The 24,447-nt window shown below is 39.5% G+C and overlaps 2 protein-coding genes across 6 annotated transcripts in view; one reads left to right on the forward strand and one right to left on the reverse strand.

Moving 5' to 3' along the window:
- Positions 1 to 266: 266 nt before the first annotated feature.
- Positions 267 to 20,808, forward strand: akna (AT-hook transcription factor). Of its 4 annotated transcripts, none has more exons than XM_084934726.1 (24): positions 267 to 951; positions 6,541 to 7,146; positions 8,052 to 8,835; positions 8,920 to 9,223; positions 10,328 to 10,402; positions 10,743 to 10,805; positions 11,806 to 11,926; positions 12,151 to 12,245; positions 12,355 to 12,414; positions 12,515 to 12,633; positions 12,750 to 12,921; positions 13,388 to 13,572; positions 13,678 to 13,830; positions 13,991 to 14,231; positions 15,371 to 15,477; positions 15,677 to 15,942; positions 16,034 to 16,178; positions 16,725 to 16,877; positions 17,308 to 17,450; positions 17,712 to 17,837; positions 18,018 to 18,128; positions 18,313 to 18,411; positions 18,662 to 18,806; positions 19,265 to 20,808. In XM_084934726.1, the coding sequence occupies exons 2-24, from the start codon at positions 6,780 to 6,782 to the stop codon at positions 19,509 to 19,511; spliced, it is 4,281 nt and encodes a 1,426-aa protein (XP_084790852.1). In that variant the 5' UTR covers positions 267 to 951; positions 6,541 to 6,779; the 3' UTR covers positions 19,512 to 20,808. The 4 variants fall into 4 exon arrangements, with proteins under 4 accessions (XP_084790852.1, XP_084790855.1, XP_084790856.1 ...); XM_084934729.1 differs by having other exon boundaries at positions 268 to 951; positions 6,541 to 7,089; XM_084934728.1 differs by lacking the exon at positions 267 to 951 and adding an exon at positions 3,332 to 3,655.
- The window catches only part of stxbp1a (syntaxin binding protein 1a), a 36,383-nt gene continuing 32,169 nt past the window's right edge, over positions 20,234 to 24,447 (reverse strand). For both annotated transcript variants that reach the window (XM_084934733.1, XM_084934732.1), the window contains one exon: positions 20,234 to 22,224. In XM_084934733.1, the coding sequence (XP_084790859.1) occupies positions 22,142 to 22,224 (83 nt within the window). In that variant the 3' untranslated portion in view covers positions 20,234 to 22,141. The remainder of the gene's footprint in view (positions 22,225 to 24,447) is intronic.

The raw sequence follows: 24,447 nt of genomic DNA on the forward strand, positions 1-24,447 counted from the left end.
TCCTCCCTTTAAATATGGGAGGAAAAAAATTAAACCATGTGCAACGGTGCCCTCTTGTGGTCTCGTGTTTGAACAGCACCCTCCCTTGTATGTTGATTTAAGAGAAGTCCCGCCCCTGAGCACCATCATAACCAATCACTACTCAGATGTTGAGTTGAAGCTTTCAAGCTTTGGGTGCGTATGTTAAAAATATGCTCCTCACTATTGCCTGTCAGGTTTTCACTGGTCGCAACAAACGCCTTTGTTCAACCACTGAGTTTAGGCTAGGGTGGAAAGCGTTATCATTGTCGTCAATATCACCTTTTAAAAAAAGGCCAAGTTATGCACGACGTGGTTAGAAGAGAATAAAATGCCTGAAGTATAAGCTCAGGGCTAACATTTCTCCATTTAGTTCGCCTCGAGTAACTGTTCTTCCAGCTAAATCAGTGCCACGCTCCTCCAACGTCCAAGGTTGATAATTAGCCCTATAATTATCAGAAAATTCAGCTTTTCTTTTTATTGGAGAAATGGGTGTAGCAGTGTAACTGCGTCGGAATTAACCTGTCAACATAATGTAGCTGAAAGTGGTCGGAGTGTGGGTTTTTTAGGTTTGCTTTAACTAGAGAATAAGGAATTAGTGATAGTAACGACAACTAAGTTCTAAAACTGGCAGTGACTGCTGTAGAACTAGCTTACATTTACTAACGGTTTACTCTCAACGTTACTCTAACAGCGACGAACCGTGAAGTGAGCTGTTTAACCGTTTTCTAAAACCCCCAGAACCCTGTTTACTGATGGCGGTTTGTTGTGGTGCGTGTGCCATGGTGACACAGGGGTGGGTCTTTTCTCCTCTTTAGTTTTGCTGTTTTCAAGGCAACCGACCCATGCTGTGAAATCTGCCCATCATGAAATCCCTCAAGTCTTCTTGGTCATCTCATCTCCAGTATCGACCCATTACTGTGTTTGTACGAGGTAAGTTGTAATGTAATGCTGTTAGATTTCTTCACAACGGTGGTTCTTGCTCTGTGGCTCCCACAGCCCACCAGACTGGCTGGTAGTACTTGGTTGTTTGTATATCTGAACACGTTTTTTCTTTATAGTACTGGAAGTCCTTGTTGTAAAGCAGAGGTGGTTAGGGGGGAAAGGATATTGATGCTGCCTGAAACTGTGGATCAAAGGAAGACTGTAGATTTCTTACCTGGCTTTCCCAAGGCACGAAGTTATGTTTTTACAGTATCTCTACAGAATCAGCTCCTTTTGGCAGCACTGATATTTGGGATACAGTGAACAGCAAAGTGGGGTGATCCCATGCAAAATCAGTTGCTCCTCCCAGTTGAATTCTCACGATTAGCTGTTGTTTTTAACATCCACTAGAAGTGTCACCACCTGAACCCAAACTTTAGTTGTTGTTTTTTTTTAGCAAGATTTTTTTTCTGTAACTGAAGTTTAACCTTAATGTCATGGAATATATGATAGTGTTAATACTGAAAGTGCGTTCATTTAGTCTCATTGACATAGAGTAACAGAAACAAGGATTGGTACACTGGATGTTGTATCTTTTTATCTGATAATTCACTCGTGGAAATTTTAAAAGTATATTTTGGGTAAACTTCCATAGATCATATCACCATGTGCACGGTGGCTGGTTCAAACATGTTTCATTTTTGCCTAGATTTTTAATGCAGGATTACGTTCTTGCTGTGTTTAGGCAATAGCAAATTCTTTGTTAGGTGTATAAAGCCATAATCATGGTTAGGGTTCAAATACACCAATTGACTTTTCATTCAGAGCTCTGTTTTCCAGTTTGCCATGGTGACATGCCCCCTCTTTGTCCTCTCTCTGTCCCCTCTTTTGAATGAAAGAAGTGTTGATGCCATGAAGTATACTTCCTATTGTTTGCTCTGAGGCCAGGCTGGAAGAAACCACTAAAAAAGGCAGTGGTTCCTCTCTGACCTCTTAGTACCATCTGCACCAGTATGTGCTTTAAGTTCTTTGGGGAGAGGCCTTTTGTCTGTTCCTGGGGTCAGACTGAAAACTAAAGAGGACAGAGCATTTTTTTTAATCAAGGCTATGAAATCAGTTGGTTCAGTCAGTTCTTTTAAGTCACATTTCAAAATATACTTGTATAAGAAAAGCCTTACCTGATTTTACTTGATCTTAAGTCCCTTAACATTTGAATTCTGTAATTATTGCTGTTATTATTATTGCTATACTGTACTGTGATTTCTTAACAGTTGATTTTTAGCACTGCATATTATTATCATTTTGCAAACCTTAGAGACACTGAACAGCAAGTTAACAGCACTACTGGGGTGATGTGGCTTAGGCTGTAGAGTGGGCCGTCTACTAATTGGAAGGTCAGTTGTTCGCTCCGTGGCTATTCCAGTCTGCATCTTGAAGTGTCCTTGAATCCCAAATTATGCACTCCTTTCAGAGTGTGTGTGTGTGATAAAAGTGTTGTAAAAAAGCCCTGAAAAAGTGTTTAGTAAGTGTAGATGAAAATTATACATGCACCAGTCTATTTACCCTTTTGTTCTGCCAGAGGAAGCTGAAAATGTTGTTAGTATGTCAATATTATTGAACTCAGAGTCCGCTGGGAGTATGAAGTAAGAAGGTGCATAAAGATGGAAAACATTGTAACGTACAGGTTACGTGCAGGTAAGGCAGAGTATTGAGGCTGGATAGTCAAAAGCACATGGTCAAAATTAGGTCCAGACTTGTTGCCAGTTCTGCCAAAAAAAATCGCCTTTTTGCTTACAAAAGTTGCCAATGTTTTGCTCAATGAATGACAGTGTATTTTGACACTGCACAATTTAGTCAATTAGTCAACCAGTCAACAGTCATTGTGGGCAGTGTATTATAATCTCATAGGAAGAAGTTTCCTAGTTCAAACCCCAGCTGGTGTCCTTCTGCGTAGAGTTTGCCTGTTTTCCCTGCCTTTTTGAATTTCCTCTTGGTACTTTTGCTTCTTCCTACAGTCCAAAGACATGCTTTGGTTAGGTTAATTAGCAATTTTAAAGCACTGAATGAATGTATTGTTAAATATGGCTTGTAGTCTAAAGTCCAATGCCAGAGCATTCCAGTTCAGTAGTATTTAAAATAACAGTAAAAATATTAAATCACTCTCTTGAGCGGCTCCTTCTGCATATTCATCCTGTGTCCTCAGTGCTCCCTGTGCCTCCTAAGGAGATTAGCTGCCATATCTTATTCACTAGGCGTTCCTAAACAGATCGGTGCTCTGTGGGGCAGCTCCACCTACACTTCTGTTCACTGTGTGCTCAAAATTCAGCAAGTGTCACTCTGTGAAAACATATATATTCCCTGTTGATTTTATGACAGCTTTTCTTCTTCTGTTCTCTCCTCTTCCTCCGTATCATCTATCCTTTTTTTCTCTCACGCTGTCATTCCTCATCTCTGTCCTTCCCGAACATCCAGCTTACCTGTGCATCATACATGTATTCTTGGCTTGCCTCACCATCTGGTTGTAATTAGTTTGTCTGTAGCACAGAGTTTTTTCAGTCTCGTGTTCTGCATGATGATTATTGTCTCTTTACAATCGGTGAAGCCCCCTGTCAGGGATTTAGAGCAGCTTACCCCATCCCCCCCCAAATCTGGCAACTGAGTTAAATACTTAGTTCTCCTGGGCATGAACATGGAGTTATGAGCAGAGTAACAGGTGAGTTCTTTTTGTGCTTCTTTTTCCTCACCAAAATGAAGCTCCTATAGATACAGATAATGTAAAAGCTTCTGAATTTAGGAATTACATTTTATGCTGTCTTACCTCATTTTAATTTTATTATTATTTCCTCCCATTACATGGATAATTATCCTGGAAGTTCTGTATCTTTTTAGTTTACTTTTCTGGACTGACTGCATGATAATTCCATCAAGAATTAGTTGACTTATTAAAATTCATAATTCTATTTCGACCTCAGTCCTCAGTAGGAAATGTGTTCTTTTAATAATATTCCCCACCTTCTTTTTCTCCAAAATGGTTGTAACTAAAGATCTGTTCTGTTCACCGTCGCTCTACTGACATTTGTGATGAGGTAGCAGGTAAAGTTTTTCTGATGATTCTTTCATGTAGAACCTTTTTGTACATAAATGCTGCATGAAAGGAGAGCTGTTGCTGCTGTGTCAGCTAAACCGTCCTCCAAGCACTTTGCAGTCACATCAGGGTTTTTGCTTTATCTTTCTTCCCAGTGAATGTGCAAATCTTTCTTGACATCCACAGTTTTATTTCTACATCACATTTCAGACACTTTAAACTGCAAGCTATTGCTAAAGCATCAGTAAGCTTGACTTTCACATACAGTTTTCTTAAAAAATGAACAAAAATGTAATTTGACCACATGTTTGCATGGCTTAAATAATAGAATCTCATTTTGTGTGTAAAATCTTTGGTGAAGAAATTTTTTATTATGGCTATGAATCTATTAAAATAAAATGAGCACTAAACTGTCAGGTGATACATATATTTGCATCACATTAATTTGTGGCTTGTGCAGTTTCACTTCAGCAACAGCCTGGTGGGGATTTGGTCTTCATTTGCCTGAAAATTCATGTTTGTCCAAGAAGGAAGAAACCATAGAAATAATGCCATAATTACACTGTGCGCTCTAAGCGATTCTATTCTGAAATGACTGTTGTTGTAAACCTACCTCTCATGTTGTTTATGCGCAGAGCTGCGTGCTCTTGTTCCTTGTGGTCTAGTTTAAATGCGTGGTGAGTTTGCCATGTTGGCCTGTGTGGAGAGTCGCCAGTGATTTGTGTATGAAAGGGCTCAGCGTGATGCGAGTCTGTGCATGCGCGTCTGTGGGTAAATCTGAGTGTGTTTGTGTGTAATGTTTTCTATGTTAGTTAAGAGATGAAAGAAGCACCAGGCTTCATAATCTTCTTTTGGTAATCTGGGATATTGATGAAAGAAGCAACCAACCATGGTTACCACTTTTCTTAATGGAAATGTGAGTGCTGTAGAGTGTGTACTTTACTTGCGCTTTGTTTTAAAATGTTAATTGCAAGACTTTGCTTCTGTCATTGATGCATGTTAAAGTCCATGACCCGGTATGCAGTTGTTATTTCCTGACCTGCTGGCTCAAAACCAAAATAATCAAGCTACATCATCATTATGAAATAGCTGTTCTGTAAGTGTCAGTGGAAGTGGAAGTAAGTGATAATTACACAGTGTGACTTTGCTGCTGAAGCAATCAAATCCAAATAGCTTAAAGTTTAAATATGCATGGTCTTGATGTTCTTTGAGACCTGTTGGCAATTAGGAGGATTGCACCACCAAGTTGAACTCAGTTCTGCTCAGTATTAATTGTATCTTTTTATAAGCTTATTGTTTTAGCCCTCCACAACAGTCCCAGTTTCTCACGTGGCCCCTTGGGAAAATTAATTGCCCACCCTTGCTCTAGCACATTGAAATGCAGCTTTGGGAGTGAGCCACTGGCTGTATAGCTGTCAGAGATGTTTAACTGCACACTCTGAAAACACAACTTGAGCTCATGTTGTGGAGTTGCCATAGTGAGTGTTGCAGCTCCAAGCTAATTCTTGGGAGACTTGCTATGTGACATTTTGAACTAGCAGACTAATCGAGGATCTGTTACCTGTATACTGTGTTTGTTTCCTGTGAGTTAAGCAACTGAGATGAATTCAGTAGTGTGTGTAAAAGCTGTACGGTGTGAGCAGATGGTACAGGGTTTGAGCAGGGGGCAATAAAAATAATTCTAAATCAGTGGTGTAAACACCACAAAGTTCATGTCGCCTTAGAAACCGGTCCATACGTGCTGCATTGTAAATATTCTCATGATATCCTAAAATATCATGAGTCAGTGTTTGAACTGCACATTTTCAAAGGAAATAGTCAGTCAACTAAGCTTTAAATAATCAGGAGCCTATTTTTTCTTAAAGGCAGCAGCATCTAACTGGTAGATCATTTGTGTATTCCCATTCGTTCATCTATAATTACATTTATGAACATTTTTAATTATGTATATAGTAAAGGTATTAAGTTTTGAATTTACTGATTATTATTATCCTGGTCAAGTCTGTTTGTGTTTTATTGTCTCAGAGTTTGATCAGTGTTAAAACAGATTTAAAAAAAGTCTTGTAGATGCCATTAAAAGCTCTCTCCAATGAGTTTGACTGTATTGTTTAGTACAATGCTAATAAAATAAAATACAAGCACTGATAAACAGAACAGAAAAGCTTTTAGACTGAAGGATTAGACAATTTAGAACTTTAATTTTTGTTTTTTGTTTATTTTAATTGGAAATAATAAGTAAAAAAGTAAGCAAATAAAGAGTGTTGTAATTTCTTTCTTTTTTCATGGCTTTATTGTGTTTGTTATGTCTAGGATGTTTTTTGTTTGTTTGTTTTTTTATCTGTGACATGATTTTGTTTTTGTTAAATTATTTCAATGGAAAATAGATTAGGAATTGGGGTTAGCCTCAAATCTTCTGCATTAACAAATTGTGCTACTCAAGGTGTGTTAACCTTGATTCATTGCAAAGTATTACATGTAGTGAAATAAGTATCGGTTGCTTGTTTGTGTTTCAGGTATTGCATCCAAATGCTTCCTGTTCCTCAGCACTGAAGAGTAATCACTGAGTCTGTAGCTGTTACCTCTGGAGTGCCACCAGCTCAATGACTTCTACCGCAATTTGTAAACTTCCTCCACCATGGTTTTGAAAGTGGCTGCAGAGCCAAAGAAACTAAAAAAGATGCTAAAGGTTCCCAGGCCTGGCTGAAACAGTAACTGAAGTCAAAACAAAGAACTGAGGGAGGCTGCAAGGTGAATGGAAACAAGACAGAACACCACAGCAGGGGTTCTGTTCTGGACCCCTGCCCCGGTCCACTCCTCACCTAATAGCACTGCTATATCAGAGGATGAGTGGGATGAAGAGGATGAAGAACAGGCAGAAGAAGAGGATGACTTTTTTAGTCAAATGGATGAGAATGGTATCATTGGACTGTCAGAGGCACTTGAAAATGTGGAATTGGAGGAATGCAATTCAGATGGGTGCCCTGGATCCCTCACCCCAGAGGAGGCAGATTATAGTGTGGCTGAGAGGGACACACCGTCTGAGGAGATGATCTACAAGCTGAGTAAGCATCTGTCGCACCATAAACCAACAGAAGAAGATACAGGAAAACTGTCATCCTGTGAGCATTCATTTATAATTTATTAACTTTTTTCTTGACCTTCATTTCTTAGTTTCCACTCTAAAGCACTTGAATACACCTGATTCTGAGACCTGTTTGAATAACAATTGAATAATTGTTTTCATTTTTTTTGTTTTCTCATATTTTATATTTTATAAAACCTAAAAATAATATGCTTAAGATTATAGAAAACAAACAAATCCTGACAACTGAAAGATAGAAATGTAAATTCCGTCTTTGTTCTCAAGATACTAATTATTTTGTCATCAGGTGAGTAAAAGAGTTCCCTGCTTGTTTGGTTCTACTGTAGAGAGTAATTTACAATTGTAAAATCTTTACAAATACACACAAAATTTTGCCTGTCTCCCTGTCATATTAGTCTCTTTGGGCAATTTTGAGAAGTCAAAACAACACAGGATTTAGCCAAATCTAGTGAGTAGGATTGTGGTGAATACTGACATTGTTCAGAATATTTTCCTCACACACCTTGACACATAACAGTAACACTTTTAAAAGGTCATCGTGAACAACCGAGTGAATCTTGAATAATGGCATGGATCCCCTTGGTTCTACTCCTCACATGATGTGCCACCTTGGGCTTTAGACAATAAGGAACAAACAAGCAGTTTAGTACAGAGTTGTGGTCTGAGACAAAGCTCTCATCACTACTGATCCGTGAACCTGTCTAAAGCAGAGAAAGCTAAAAACATGATGACCTTAAGGGAAACTGCCAAATTTAAAATAAGTTTGGTTGTTAATGGCTGGAGTCATGGAACTGATTGCGCTTGAAGACCAAAGACTGTGCACATTTGTGTGATTCATTAAAGCTACACAGTCCTTTGTTGCGCAACACGTTTTTTGCTTCCTTATTATTTTTTCATGCCTTCTTCTTTTTGTAATTATAGATGAGTTAAAAACGTGGTCAGAGGATATGGAGGTGAGGCAGAGAATGGAGGAGCAGGTAGCAGAGCATCTTTCTGAGTGGAACAAACACCACGACACGACGAATGATGACAAAGATGGAGAAGAAGAGAGAGGGAGGAGTGATTGGAGTAAAAAGAAATTTGAGCACACTAGAACATCAGGGGAGCTTGGAAGAAAGCTGGCAGGACTCGCTGAAGGATATCGTGGTAAAGAAGAGAAAAAAGAGATCAGCTCAGGACAATCTTCTAGCGTTCAGCTGCATGGTGTGGACAGTGTCTCCTGTCCAGCCTCCCGTTCTGCCTTACCCATTGCCGCTTCCACTTTGCCCCATCATCTGCATTTCACTGCCGAGGAATTAAATACTGTCCCAGGAATTGAAGCTGAAACCTTTCCAGAAATAAGCTTTACAGAAAGTTTTCAAGAGTCTAACAGTAGCCACATGAGCCTTAACTCCAGTCCTCGCTGTCCCGAGATAAAGCTCAGGGCTTCGCGTCAGCCAGCAGCATTGTTTTCTGAACAGGTCATCTCAAATCATTACAGGAGATTAAGTAATGGCCCTGGAAAAGAATCAGGAAAGAGAGATAAGGAGCATAGTCACCCCACTCCCACACCGAGAAAGATAAGGAAGCACTCTCCTGAGGCTGCATATTCAAGAACTCATTCCCCCGGCACAGTCAGGCCCAACAAACAACAGAACACACGTTGTGACAGGGACGTGGTAACGCCTAGAACCAGGAGCAATGCTGTTGCAGAGGACGAATCTAGGTAAAACACATTTTATTAACCATTTTATTTGGGCTTTCTTTTTGCTCTTTTCTATTTTCATACATCACAATTCTCTTTTTCCAGAAAGGGGCCTCTGAGTTACCACACACCAGATTTCTCGAAGGTCGAACCCAGAGTTCATTTTCCCAAAGGCGGTTACAAGCCCCCCAAGAGCAGGTCCTTGTTAACGAGGAAGTCCTTATCACCCGAGCCACCTATAGTCTTCAAATCCCCTGCTGATATAGTGAAAGAAGTCCTACTGAACACCGCTGGTGAATCTCCTACCTCGCCAGATTCTGACGGACAGGCAACCAGTGCAATCAACGCTATTGTGCCTCAGGAGTTCAGATGCCACCAGCAGGCCACCACACTGGTCAATCAGCTTCAGGTACTAGTAGAGACTAAGAGGTATTTCAGTTTGGAAGAGTTCTCTGTAAAATTACTTTAAACCACTAAAGTTGATTGAGATGGACAGAAGATATCTAACTTGTCCCAGTATTAAAATCAAAGTTGTAGTAATGATGGCTGCATTCTGCTTAGGGGAGGTCCTATTTCTGTGAATACAGGTTCACTGACAGGGTCTGCTGGGACACGTAATTGAAGCTTCAGTAATAAGATCTGTGCTTTTTGTACTATAACAAGTCAAAATGTCATGAAGAAGTCTGAGTTTTTCCAGGTTAGTGTGAATGCCAATACTGACTGGACTTAAAGTACGAGCTTTCATTTCAAAAGGTGAAAACGTCACACAGGACGCACTTAGAATTTAATAATGTGTGAACATCAAACATGGATATGCCAGAAGGGACTAATATATTTAGAAACAGTCTCATCTCAGCTCCCAGCTCAAGGTTTTAAAATGGGAAAAATAGGGGAAATGCATTTAAACACATGGCACATGAGACTCGTAGTTTTAGGGTGCCCCACTTTATTTCCTCTTTGTTTTAGTGTCACGGTTCAAATCAAACTTATCACAGTGGTGGAATCTGAATAATGGAGACATTTTGTTCATTTTTTTATTGAACGTGAAAATAAGACAACACCGATTTCTCTTCACTTAGTTTTAACTATAATATAACAACAACATACAAATACATTTTCTAGAATGAATTTTGTTTAATATTATTACCCAGAATGTCACTGTCTGCTGTAGCGTTTCAGTTACTATACTGAAACTGAGCATTAAGCCATCCATCCATTTATTTGGACAGCCAACAAAAACAAAAGCAAATCCAAAACCAAAGTACACAGAGATATTTTGCCTGGCTGTCCTCATATGTTCAGCTTTTGTTTATGTTTGACAGCCTCACAGGATGAATTAGACTAAACAGAACCTAAATTCCACTCCAGTCTTTTAGTCCTCTCTTTTATCGCCACCCCCATTTTTGCTTTATTCCCTTTCATTTTCATTTGTCTCGCTTTTTTTCCCCTCATGTCACATTTCTTTTGCACTGCTTCTCCTCACGTCCTTCTCCTTTATTTCCTCTGGCTGCAGGAAGACTACGACAGACTGCTGACTAAGTACGCTGAGGCAGAGAACACCATTGATCGTCTGCGTCTGGAAGCCAAGGTAGTTAATCTAGAGATCCAGCTATAATTTATCACCTTTTAATGGTGTGGATTGAAAAACAGTACATGTCACTATCATACATAATTATTAGTGGTCTAACCATTAAGCCACTATAAAATATTAAAGTTAATACCAAACTTCAAAGTGATATACAACTTATTTACTTAAATTTTAGGCATTTATTGAATTTTTCTTGTCAACAAAGAGTAATTATGTGGCTTTTGATAGTTGAACAGCTGTGAAAGTACTTTCAAAGTAGAGCTTAAAATTAGAATCATTAGAATTATGAAATAAATTCATTATGTCACAACATTTATATGTCTATATGTCATTTTTGCAGGACAGAAATTTAGAGAATCAGCATCCCAGGTCCAGGCAGGCTCAGCGCATCATAGACAAAGCAGTATGTCATACAAATGATTAGAAATCTCAGAAAAGTGGGATTTGAAATAAATACAGAAGAGGCAGGAGTAGTGCTGAAGTATTTGGAATTGGGTCATTTAAAGATTTGGTGGCTCATTTCTGTTTGTGCTGCAGCGCTTCACATTCAGCACTAATTTAAATCAGCTTACTGAACTCCTCACCTCCATTTTCTCCATCTCATTCATTACAAACTGAACCACCATCTGTTCTATCCTCCCCTCACCCAGGCAGGGTGGGAGGAGTTCCTTTACAACAAAATTTGCAGATATTTGTTAGTCAGTATTTTTTTCTGATTAGACATATGTTCCAGTAGATTTACCATTTGTAGCTGAGCTTATAACCAGTTTAATAAGAAATCTGACTGGTTCCAGTCTGATTGATGATCTGAATTTAGGTTTTAAGTGGGGTTTTTGTCTTTCTGATTAATCTCTGTTGTCTCTTAATTGTATATTAAAGTGTCCCTGTAGGTGCCATGCAGCTGTTTACTTTTGCAATATGTATGTGTGTGTGTGTGTGGGGGGGGGGGCCTTCTGAGAGCCGTTAAAGGTCATAAAGATTTACAGCTTTGACTGACTGTCAAGCTCATTTTCACAATTTGGTTGGCTGATGACTGACTATGTTTAACTCATTTTTTTCCAAACTCTGTTACTCTCCCCTGCCCTTAATTACCTCAGTACCCTCCTTAAGTGTTAGTCAGAATAGTTGTGAGGCCTTAGTGAAAGCTTACAACCTGTGGACACTAGATGGGGATGTTTCCCTGCTGTGTGTATGCTGTTTTCTGATCTGACTCGCTTCACATTTCTAGAATGAGAAATTAGAGCAAACACTGATCAAAACCTGCTGAAGTCTCATTTTGTATGGGTAAAAGTACTATACAGTGATACAGTGTGTCTCTTACAAAATGTAGAAGTCCACATACAGACAGGCTAGGTAATAATTATTGAGAACATGTTTGTTTTTGTTTTTCATGTTTCTTCCAGGTTAACCTGTACTCTGACCCACCAAATCCCGGCCACTGCGTGCAATCAGGACTAAACTGCGGTGCTTCAAAGTTGCTAAAATTTGATTTTCCTCGGGCTCAGAAACCCACGACAGATCAGGGTATCTTCATTTTATTTAATGGTTACTTCTTTGCTGCTAAATCTTGTATTAGTCAGTATCTTTAAACCGGGCAGCTTGCACCACAATTATCTGAATGGAGAAATGACTCTGCAGATAAGAAAGCACATATTTAGAATTTTTGGGTGAACTGTCTCTGACTTTGATGATTGTATACAACAGGCATTGTGTGCATTTTCCTTCTAATCTGTTTGTCCATGTAACAGGAAGTTCAGCTACCGGTCCTACCGAACCAGGCTCTAAGCTTGGACAGCAGCTAGCCAATATTCTGTTCAGCCAGGCCGAAACATTTCTGCAGCAGGTAACTGGTCAATTAAATCTTTAGAGATGAGAATGATCAGATTTGCTGGCTGATAATAATGGTCATTTAGGAAATTAATCAATGATAAACCTTTTGATTTTTCATTCAGCTGCAGACGTTTGAGGATCTCCTTAAAAGCAAAAAACTTCAACCTTTTGAACAAACTGAGGTAAGAGCAACAAAAGCACAGCAGAATTCTCTAGGTTTTTAAACATCACATCTAATGGGAACATATATTGAATGGAATACATAAAAGTTCTTTCTTTTAGGGTATGGCTCAGCTTGCCGAGGGGCTCGAATCGTTGGAGAGGGGATACTTGTTGGCGAGGGATGAGCACAAACTCCTGCAGCAGCGAGGCATAGAAATCAGCCAGTTTGACCCAGAACGGTAATGTTGATGTCCAGCATTACATCTGAATACATTTTATATTTTGCATTTATGTGTGCTCATTACTCAGTTGTTTTGATTCATTTTTCTTTTTTAACATGTATGTTATGCATCAGGGAGTTGGAGGGGCTGATCTTTCAGTGTGGGCTGCGTACGGACGAGCTGAAGGAGCAGGTGGAACAGATGCAACCGGATCAGCCCACCTGGATTACTCCTCCCTCTCCACCTCCTCAACCAACCACACCATCTGCCCTCTCTGTGGATGTTGTAACCTTCACTCACCCACAGGTAGCAACAGAATCATTTTATTCTGTGTATGGCCGGGATTATTATGACTCTGTGAGCAGCATGGGCAAATTGTAATAAACCTAGTCTGTGTGGAGGAGGCATGTGTTTTTAGTGCCCTTGTAGCACAGTGAGTGTAGGGAATTGCATTCATTCACACTCTAGTTACAAGGCAGACATCTGCAGAGTGGTTGATTACCAGAAGGTTAGTGGTTAGATCCCAGCTCCTCCAGTGTACTGTTATATGGAACTGTCCTTAGGCAAAATGGAAAAAGCTGAAATTGCACCAGACTGAGTGTGTGATACATAACGTGTTTAACTGCTTGATGTGGTTTGTAGTGGAAAACTTGGATTTTTATTTCACAAAATTGGACTATTTTTGGTTTATGATGAAATCCCTGTTCAGGACAGGATCACAGCTTTACCAGACTTTATCTTGTCAATTACTTTTCTCTTTTTCTCTTTTGAGGTCCTGCCTGTGCCTCTGCTCTCTGGGGCAGTGGAAGCAGAAGTGAGCTCAGCCTGTAAAGAGAACGATGAAGAGAAGTCCGAGGGAGAGGATGAAGAAACTCTCTACCTCAGTTCTCTCTACCTCAATCCTCTGAAGGGCAAAATTAAAAGTGTTGCAGAGGACTTTACCATGGCAGTGAATCAGTGAGTAGCTATATTTAAATGCATCAATATCATGAAATCTGATAAATAAGGAGCCCTGCAGCTGGGACTTTTAATTATTTAACTGTTTCTCCTCCATCTGTTTAGCTACCGAAGCATCAAGGAGCTTCCCAAACTTCTAGAGCGTAGCCTGAATGAAGCAGTTCTCTCCTCTCCTGCTTTAAGAACTAACATGCAGTCTGAACACAAGGACAGACAGGAAACTGGAAACAATGAAATCTGGAAAACTCTCTCTCAGAGGTTAGTCTCAAAGTAAAAGGCAAGATGGTCTGCATTTTCACCAGCAGCACAGTTTGTTTTTTCTATTGGAAAAAAAATTGAGTAAAAAAAAATACACAATTGGGAGGAAGCTAATTTCTCCGACCACTAGACTAAATTCTCTCCAATTATCTGTTAACAGGAATGCACAATCAGACCATCAGGGCTATTCTTCTGACGTGAACAAACAGCAAAACAGCAGGTCCAGTCCTCGTCCGGCCTCCAGCCGGCTCATGATGTTTCCTGTTTTTCGTCAGAGTAACATAAAGAGGGTAGAGGTGGGAAAGTCTCACAGCAGCAGTCTGAGCAGCCTCGGAGATGTAAAAGTGTCAGAGTTGAGGAGCTCTGAGGTTCAGGCTGGGGGCAGGAGAGTGTTTTCTCAGGTCAGTGATATTGATGGTCACTTATCCTGTATCAGTTCGAGTAAAAATGTTGCTTTATTATGGCCTGTATGGTGTATGGTTCTACCAAGCTTGAGTGAAAATGAGCTGATCATTTTTGGATTTGGAGCTGATAAATACTGAACAACAGTTAAATTTTACTAAAAGGAAGAACCTGGTTACATACACATGTTGTTGGCACTATTAAAGCAACATACTGTCATATGTCTACACTGGCAGAATACTAGTTATTGCATTAGTATTTTTAGCAAATTAGTTAGCTAGGTATAGCCTATTATATATTGTTTTACTCATGCATTTTCCTTGTGCTAATTAATATATTGCATATAATATTATTATTACTAACAAGCTGACAGATCAGAGCTAGTGATGTGCGATACCACTGATTTCCTTTCCGATCCGATACCAAGTAAAATTCAGGGTGGTATCGACGATACTGATCCGATACCGATACTTTGTACAAAAACGTATTTTATTTATTGTATCTTTTATTGTATCTCAAATTACAGCTTCATAATGATTAAAGGGCATCAGATTACTTGTTCTTATCACTTAATAATGCACAATTATCATATAGAAATAAAAAAACTGAAGTTGTGCGCTATCGGAACATGTTGCCTGCCTGCAGCACTAAAGGACTCCGTGAGAGACGTCTGTCTCGCCCTAGCAGCACCTGTCCCTCTCCTCCTCTTCACTTCGCCTCAACATAAGCTCGTCATATTCTGTGATTTGTTTTTGCATAGGCTTAGATTTAACAGTGTCAATTAATGACCAATCAGTGGTTTCTCTATGGGTGACTTCTTAAATACAGCTGATATATAAGTGCAAAATGCTCCCTATATCCTTGGACTAACTCAATCAGTGTATATGTGCACTATTTGAATTGCCTCTTTTTAACATGCCAAAGTTTAATTAGTTTCAAAGTAGCTAAAAAAAATAAACTTTATTTAACAGCAGTCGCCTCAAGGTGGTTTATGCTATGAGATAAAGACCCTACAATAATACTGAAATATTTCTGTGATGATTAACAAAACACTTTATTTTACTAAAGATTTGACATATTCGTTGCAGCTGCCTAGTGTGATGATCAGTGTTAATGTTGTATAACTTCTGTTTTGTAGGATGGTATCATCTCTCCAGAGACAGACAGCGGGTTTGTTGGTTCAGAGAGCAGCCGTCTAACTCCTGCAACAGCTTCCAGTCCTCTCCACCAGAGGGCATCAGAGAGGTGAGTCCAACTCTGCCTCCCTTCCTCCATAGTGATTTACTGCACTAATAATTTCAGCTCAGGTGCCATCCCCCACCCCATAACACACACAACACATTCTGATGTGATTTTCTATTGTTTTAAAGTGATTGTTTTTTTTTCTTTGATTAAGTCTTCTGTGTTTTTGTTTTTGTCCTTGTTACATTCCATTATGGTGCAGCGGTGTTCCAGTGCCTCAGGAAGGAAGCACGAGTCTTCAGACAGGCCGAGTCTTTGCACCATCTAATTTTTCCTCACCGTTGCACAATCATACAGCTAAAGACCTGATTATGAGCTCCCGACTTAGCCTCAGCCTCGACCAACCACAGAGATGCAGAAGGGCAGTGAGGAGACGCACCTCCTCCTGCTCTCCAAAGCGCTGTGTCAATCTGAGACAACAAAGGGTGGCGAGTGGCAGCAGTGAGTTTGGACTTGAAAGTGACGGCAGTGAGTTTCTAATTTGATTTACTTAGTAATCAGTAGTGCTCTCTCTCTCTTTTTGAGTATTTAAGCTGCTGACCTCCCCTTATTTCTACAGCTCACATTGACTCTGAAGGTGAAAAGACTGACCAGTACAGCAAATCTATCAATTTCCTCGACAGCTCACACTCAAGCTCTTCCACCACTACTCAGCACCACCATTGCGATTCTCCACGAGCAAGGAGTTCCAGTCAGAACTGCATGTGAGTGTTTGTGTGTCTGGATGGGACTTGAAGAAAACAAGTCAACAGTACAAGTGGAGAATGTCCCAGAAACACAAAGCTCTGAGAGTGAGGCAGTAGATAGTCACTCTACAGTGTCGCTGTGAATCCTAATGATTTCTGATGAATGACAATAACTGTTGCTACAATAATGCAGTAACACGATCACGCCAAAAACTAGTTGTAATGTTTTTATTATAATTTTCTTTTATGTATTTTATTACAGAATCGCCTGCTGTTGAATCAGGTTGTATATTAGGAGCTTCTGTTTCCTGCACGGTGTGGTGTTTCTTGTTTCTTTTCAGAATGCGTGTGCACTTGGTTTGACACCTACATCAATATTTGCCATCCATTTTTTACCAGCTGAATGGTTTAGTTGCATATTTTCCACAGTAAAGCATTTTAGAGGTCACGTCACAATATTTGGCCACAAAACTTGGTGTGGTATGATAGTGCATTAGTTCAAGCTTACATATGAACTGCAAAGGTGGATTATTTTGTAAAGATCCTTTTTCTGTTTTCCTCTAGTGATGCAGTCCAGATACTGCAGGCTGAGGTAACCAAACTGAAGGAGAGACTAGAAGATCGTCTGAGAAACAAGAAGCCTATCAGCTCTATTAGATCAGCTCCATCAACTCAGGATAACAGCTCTAATCAAAGCACCTCTTCATCTTGCTTCAGGTTGTTTTTGTTTTTTGTTTTTTTCTTTTCTTTTCAATGCTCCACATAAAACCACAGAGTCAGTCTACTGTGATGGATTATACAGTCACTTATCTTTGTTGCCAAGTAGGAGCACTAAAAACCTGATTTGTGTTTGCTTGCTTTGGGTGATATTCCCAAATTTTTCAAATTATTCCAGATGTCTAACAACATCTGGAATTTATGACTTTTTATCTGATGTGCTGCACTTTGTGACTCTGTCTAAAAAGGTGCTGTATAAATAAAGTTTTATTTATTTATTTAATAATAATAATTGTGGATGCATAATGAACTATGTGATCTTATATTCTAAGGCCTGATTTGGAAATTTCATAGTTATGTCACAAATGAAGTTTTAAGCAGACTTGCTTTTTGTTGCTTGCTGTTAATTTAGTTTTCTTCCACTTCTCAGGTCTAGAGAGCAGCGGAGTGATGTCAGTGCAGGGAAAAGAGAAACACAGATGGTGGACAAGGTTGCGGAGGAGTCCACACAGAGACGAATAGCCAGGAGAAAATCTGCTTCTATAAACCAACAAAAGCCACAACATGATTACTGTGAGTTCATCGTGATTAACAAATGATCATTAAAATCAAGGAGGGAGACAGAGTGATACCAGTTTATTCATTTCATTTAGACATTATGAAAGCTTGTATGGTCAAACCGAAGCATGTTCACTCACAGGGACTAACAGATGTAAGAGTGTCGTCTCCTTTAAGGTTCTCATCCTGTTTTTGATTCTGAAGCCTGTTATGCTCATTAACTCCTATTTTTAATGGCAAGCCATATCACTTATTGAGTCAGTGTTTTATTTTCAGTGACAAGATCGGAGCTGCAGCCCTGTGCACCACAGCCTCAGGTGTCCAGATGCACTCAAACATCTGCAGCACTAGACAGCTGCTCTTCCCACACAACTACTGTCTACAGCAGGCGAACACAGCACAGTAAGAATATCTACCACACCACTGGAGACACAAAGACAAATTCAGTCAAATACAGCTTCAGAAATTTGAAATTGCAGTGGGACCTGTTCAGACATGTTAAATAAATCCATGTAGGTTCTCAGTCATCTACACTGCAGTCTTGAGGGTTTGAGCTGAGGGAAACCTCTCTCTGTATTGCAGGGAAGCATCCTGTTGTTTCTGTGTCTGAAAAAGGAGATGAACCTGACAGCAGAAGAAGTCAAGCTCCTGTTTGTTCTCAGTGTTTGTCATTTCACAGAGCATCCCCTGAACGTGAGAATGAATGCCTGGATAAACATGTTTGCTAGCAAAGAGGGCAGAATCCAAGTGTCTGAAGTGCACTTTAATTTAAAGATGTTTTTAACCAATGTTAAAGCTTTATCTGGTTTAATTTTATGGTTCGAATGAGTCGATCAGCCTCCATAAAGCCTCTTCTATGATGTCTCTGTACTGTCAGGACCAGCTGGTGGCGGTAGAGAGATGCTCCATTCCTCCACTTGCTGCCATCAATGTCCTCTCTGCGGACGCCTCGAATCATACAAAGTCATTAAGCCAGGTTAGAGACCATGAGATGCGTTTCAGATGCACAGTCAGAGCACTGAGGTTTAAATCCTTATCAGAAGAAGGATGTACTGTTATCTTTGTGTGGCTAAATCCATTATTTCACCACACAAAGACAAGAGTTTAGTTGTGTGGAAATTTATGCCCGATTTCCACTTGACTCATAAATTTAGTCTGCAGTAAATGAAATGAGTGCAATTATTTTAAGTGTTAATGGAGCTCCTGGCCTGCTCTGTGGTTCGCAGACAGTCACAGACTCTCCGACACTTCCACACACATAAAGTACCAGCCAGCCGAGTCCCCTGATGGAGCAGTGGGGAGCAGGTTCTTTGCATCTGCAGCTCCACCTGCACTGCTGCAGTGCATGCCAGTGTGCCCTCCACCACTCCTGTAAGTGCGCTGCTCTCATAGCTCACACACTCATCTGACACAGTATGCAAAAATCCTAAAAGCCTTTTTTTTGTTTCCCAAACTTTTAGATTAACATGCAAATAACAGATTTCATTTATATATCCTGATTTTCTATTTAATTTTAAACTTAAAGATGACAAACAGTGTCCAGAATCCACACAGCATTATCGCCTCAGTCTAAAAACACAGAGGGCAGATTTCACTGGCTTGACTGGCCAGGTCGTTCCCTAAGTGCACATGGCTGCGCTGAGGGGAGGTTTTCCCTCTTAGCTGAGAGGTTTGCTGGATGAGAATTTGGGGTAAAATAGTGCAAGTTATGTGCAGTTTATTGAACAGTTTCTGATACATAACATTTTTCATATATAGTTTTGAGAGAATGTTACATAGAAACCTATTGTTCTGTCCTGATCCTTACTTACTTTTTACCATCTCCTCAGGTTGTACTCGTCCCCCCTCTACGTCTCTCCTAACAGAACTCCGATGTCTTCCGAGGTCACTGGTCCTGGGGAGGTGAGGATGAAAAGACGCTCACTGTCTGTTGACAGGGAGCGCTCGTTGGACAGCTCACTGAACAAAGCCATCAGAGCAGCTCGACACATGAAACACACCTCCAGGCACATGGCTGGCTCGTTGGCATCTGGACTGCAGTACCAGGAGCTGCTCACTCAGTCCTGCAGCTACTAGTGTGAACTGTCATCACAGGCACTAAGACTGAGAGTCATTAACTCAAAAGCAGCTGCAGAACGAGGCACGAGCCAAAAGAACTGAGTCGGACCAAAGTGAATAAAAATCTCAAATCCTCTTTGTAAGTTTTCTTTGCTGATGTTTTCTAAGATAGTTCTTCCCCCCCTCTGCTCAGGTGGCCAAAGCATGTATTTTTATCTGCTGGTAAACATTACAATAACTCTGTTTACACTATTGTGTCTTATAGATCATATTTATTTTCAAACCTATGACGTACTACAGAGACCTGTATATTCTCATGAATTAGTTCTGCACTTTGAGCCATTTCTTGATCATGTGACACTAGTTTTCAGAAATCTGAAATTAACGTCAGTCTTATTTTAGTCGCTGTAGAAATTAATTTTCTGATGATGTAGGAACTCTTTCTGCTGTAAATGAAATGCACTCATGAGCCATGAGCTCAGTTTTAGATGGTCATTCTTCAAACCATAATCATTTGATGTACCAAGGGCCTCAGATGCTGGATATCAAAGGTTTTTTTTGTATGTGTAGATGATATATTTTAAAATGCGATGTTCTAGATATGCTTTTTGTACTTTGTTTTTTTTAATTTATTGCTCATTTGTGCCGATGTCGATCCGATTTCACTGCTCCGTAATGAAAAAAAAAAGAATGACTGTGTGTTGTTGTTTGTTTTAGAAATAATAGAAAAAAGTTCAGTCTTTCAGTATAATGGAAGCCAATTTATTAGACAACCTTAGTACATATTAGGTACACATGGAAGTATTGTTTGTGCTTCAACACTCGCAAACATACAATCCCAATAAGTTAAACAGTTTTTAGGACAGACTAATGTTTCAATATTATCTTCTCTGATAAATAATTTTGATATAAATCAACTGATTTGACAGCGTAAACCCTATACAACAGCAAATTATAATAGAAAAGAAAAAATAAACACAAGCGTTTGCATCACAGAAAACGCATCATAGTGCAATATACAACTGTTTGGCCAGGAAAGAGGCAATAGAAGGAGGAAAGAAAAGTGGCGAGGGGTTTCCAGGGTTTTTCTTTGTTTTGTTTTTTAAACTTGCAAAGCCATTCACCATTGGAGGGTTTTACATTGCACCAGAGGAGGAAAACAGACAAAGAAAATATAGATCTTAGTTCTTTTTCCCAGTGGACCACTAAACAGCTACAGCTAAAACACCACAAACACGGCGGCTTCACGTTGGCTTTTTTTTTGTTTTGTTTTTTCGTCAAAGGAAAAGTCACTACTTCACAGTCAGAAAAATCACCATTCAACAGTGAGACGCTAAAACAGCAACATATAGCATATACACAACACTACTCAGTGCATGGCCCAATTAAACATCGTTACTAACCAATGATAAGACTTAATCTGACAGGATACAATACTGAAATACAACTGGCCCTTTTTGGGGGATTATTTATTAAATATCAGCAAGCAACGGCCTTTTTGACATTGAAACGTGACGTCTCTGCAGAGGAAAGGAAAAAGATTGTGGCAAGTAAATACTTTACAGTCTCGGCAGCTGGAGGAGGGATGATTCTGGCTTTAAACAGAGCTCCCTCTTTTCCCACTGACTAAGTGGAGCTCTTAAAATGAATACTTAAAACCAACAGATCTTGTTTTGAGTATCAAAAACTCAAAAATCAATACATCCCTGAACACTTTCTTCTCTGCTAGCCTGTAAACTCAGTAGCTGGGACCAAGTTTACTTGAGCATACAAACTCAGCGGCCACTTCATTAGTTACACCTTGCTGACACAGGTTTGGACCCCTTTTGCTGCCAGAATTTCAGCAGGCCGTCTTGACCATGCCTACATGCGTCAAGCTTCTGCCATGTGACCTACTAGCAATACATCTGTGTTAATAAGCAGTGACAAAGGTATGCCTAATAAAGCGGCCAGTGAAATTGTCTCTTAAACTCTTAAAAATCCTTGAAGAATAGTTTCCTTTTTGTGATGCTCAAAACAAAAAGGTTTTTTAAGTGCCATATTCAACCACAACATTTACATGCGGCTCTCGGAACATCCACACTGGATACAAACACAGTCCAAGCATGCTACTGAATACGAACATCTCAAATGGGTAAGGGAAGGGTGATAGGACAGACTCCTCTCTGATGAAATATATCTATGCATATATCTATAAATTGCATGGTGACTGATATATTTTTTACAATATGAACCCCTCAGGCTGCACATCCCTCCTCTATCTGCTAACGGTAAAAGTCACACCATGGAGGTAACCGAAAGAAACGAACAAGAGAAATCATCTACCTTTTACACATCCTAGCAGGTTTCATAGCGTACAATATTACATTTTGGTCATTTCAATTTTAAATGGCCTTCTTTTCTGATATTTAATCAATTTTAAATACGTTTATTTAGTTGCATCCATTGTAAAATATGAGAATACTTGCAACAATTTTATTCTTTGATATAACGTATCTCTCTTTTTTTTTAATTGTCTAAATTTTTTCTCTTCTCAAGCAAGATGCATACACAGTTAATGTGTAGGATTTGGTTGGGAATGATGTGGGGGGAGATGATGTAAGGGGGTGGGAGTAAGGTTAAGAGGAGAGAGACTGATTGGAGGATTTTTAGCTCGTCACTTCCTCGTCTGGTTTGTTCATGGCCTTGAGCTGCTCCAGCAGGCTGGTGGGAGTGAAGATGTGGGTCGATCCTGGAGACACGCACACGCATAAAGAGACACACAAACACAGCGTGTTAGATCTGCACGATTGGAAGGAAACTGATGAAAAATGTGTTTTCAGCTTATGTTATGAATGCCTACTTTTTAGACGAGGACAACCTTACATAACGTTGAAAGTAAAGATAGATCGTAAAGTTATGGAATCGGAATTTGTTAGTCAGCAGGTTAAAATGGATTATTAATATGTATTAAAAGAGTTTTAAAAGTGTTAGGGCGGGGGGTATTTTCATTGTACTCAAGTGGAGGTTTAAGTGCTTTTGGGGGCTTCTGTTCCTTTTTTGTCTTGAGGACATGCTTTGTATTCTTTACTGACACAGACATTAAATGCAAAGGGAAGACAAAGCATTACGCTCACGTCACATAAATCAGAAAATGAATTAAAGGTTAAGTAACTATTTAAACCACTTCAAATTTTGCATACTGGCTATTTTAAGAATAGACTAAAACCTTTCTGGGTTTAGATTGTTTTGCATATTAAAGTGGACCTATTTTGCTTCTCTTTATTTTCTGTCATATATACACACACACACACACACACACATATATACATATATATATATATATATATATATACATATACATATGTATATGTATATATGTATATGTACCTATGTGTGTGTATATATATATATATATATATATATACATATATATATACACACACACACACACACACACACACACACTGTTACAATTGACATTACATTGAAGTGGACATGGGCAAACTTTCAAATACTTCAGCATATGGACAAGTAATCCCTGTAATCTACCCTGGGATGTAGCAGATGTTAATTGGATGGTATTTCCAAATACAGTCACAGAAACAAGCTAATTTTGTTTAGCTTTCTAAAAGTACAAAACAGTGGAATTTGAGGCCAGTATGAAGCTGAATTTTCATTGTGGAGCCAGAGCTATAAAATAGAAGCTGTAATATTATATCACTGACACTGGTTGTCTTGTGTTGATGACTGCTCCAAAGGCTAATGCTAAGCTAATGTGGCTAAATTAGCTTTCTCAACAATTGTATTGTGTGTATCTAGGCAGGCACTTATCCTACCGATAGATCCCCAAAATTGTACTGGAGTAACACAGTGTGTCCATCAAAGTATGAATTTTGTTTTAAGAATCAGAAATTTAATTTGTAATATGTTTAAGAGATGAACTGAGGAGCTGCAAATAGTACCAGTATAAGATACAAAGATTTGTTTTTTTAAACTGTTAGTAACATAAAACTGTTCTTGCATAGTTCCAAAATAAAGTGGGAATGAGCACAATAGGTCCCCTTTAGTTTCTGGAATTTTTGTGAACTTGTGCAGGAGTATGTAATGCACTACTCTACTCTAATACACTCTCACTCCACAAACATACAGTCAGATACCGAGTTATTAGGCTGTGTTATAAATCACATGCAGCTGAACACAATGGGAGTACACAGGTCAGAGATGGCGCCACACAACTACTATGACTAAGTTAGCTTAAAGCAGCAGGTGGGCTAGTTGAAAACCTGCAACACCAAATCTGTATTGAGGTTTTGCAGACACGTGACCGCGAACCACACAACGTTAACTTGTCTGCCATTTTGGATGTGTGACAATCAAGGTGACAATGTAGGAGTAAGTGAGAAATGTCACACAGGCCTAGCCACCAGTTTGCAGCTATCTGGCAACCGAAAAAAAAGGAGTATTTCTCATCTGGTTCCGAGTGCTTGCTGGAGGGTTAATGGCAGACATTGGGAAAATGATTGCTAAAGACTCAATCAAACAGGCCACCAACATGGGTGAGTAATCCCTGGGTAACCACCTACTAGCGGAAAAACGTGTATTCCCTAGCCAGTTACTAGCCTATTGCTACAGTTGTAGTTTGAATGGAAGCTAGCTACTACTCTTCGAGCTGTAGCAAAACTGTGACAAGTGTGATGCAAGAACTGCTTTTACTTTGAAGTGTAAACGTGAACCTTCTTCTGGCTTCCTTGTACTTTGTCAAAATGATCTCCCGCTAGGCTAGTAGTTAATGAGTATTTCCAGCCAAACTTGAAAAACTAAAGGTGACTGTGGGAACCTGCTAGCAAACAAAGTTTTTGTTGCAGCATTGTCTTTGCAACCAATTTCACCCAGCAAGCACCAGCAACCTCGAGAAACCATTGCCCCTAGCAATCCATGACTGTGTCACATCCAGTATGGTAGACAACTCTCA

Source organism: Perissodus microlepis, chromosome 7 (genome assembly GCF_051167445.1).
Source record: "Perissodus microlepis isolate ML-2025 ecotype Zambia chromosome 7, ASM5116744v1, whole genome shotgun sequence".
NCBI lineage: Eukaryota > Metazoa > Chordata > Actinopteri > Cichliformes > Cichlidae > Perissodus > Perissodus microlepis.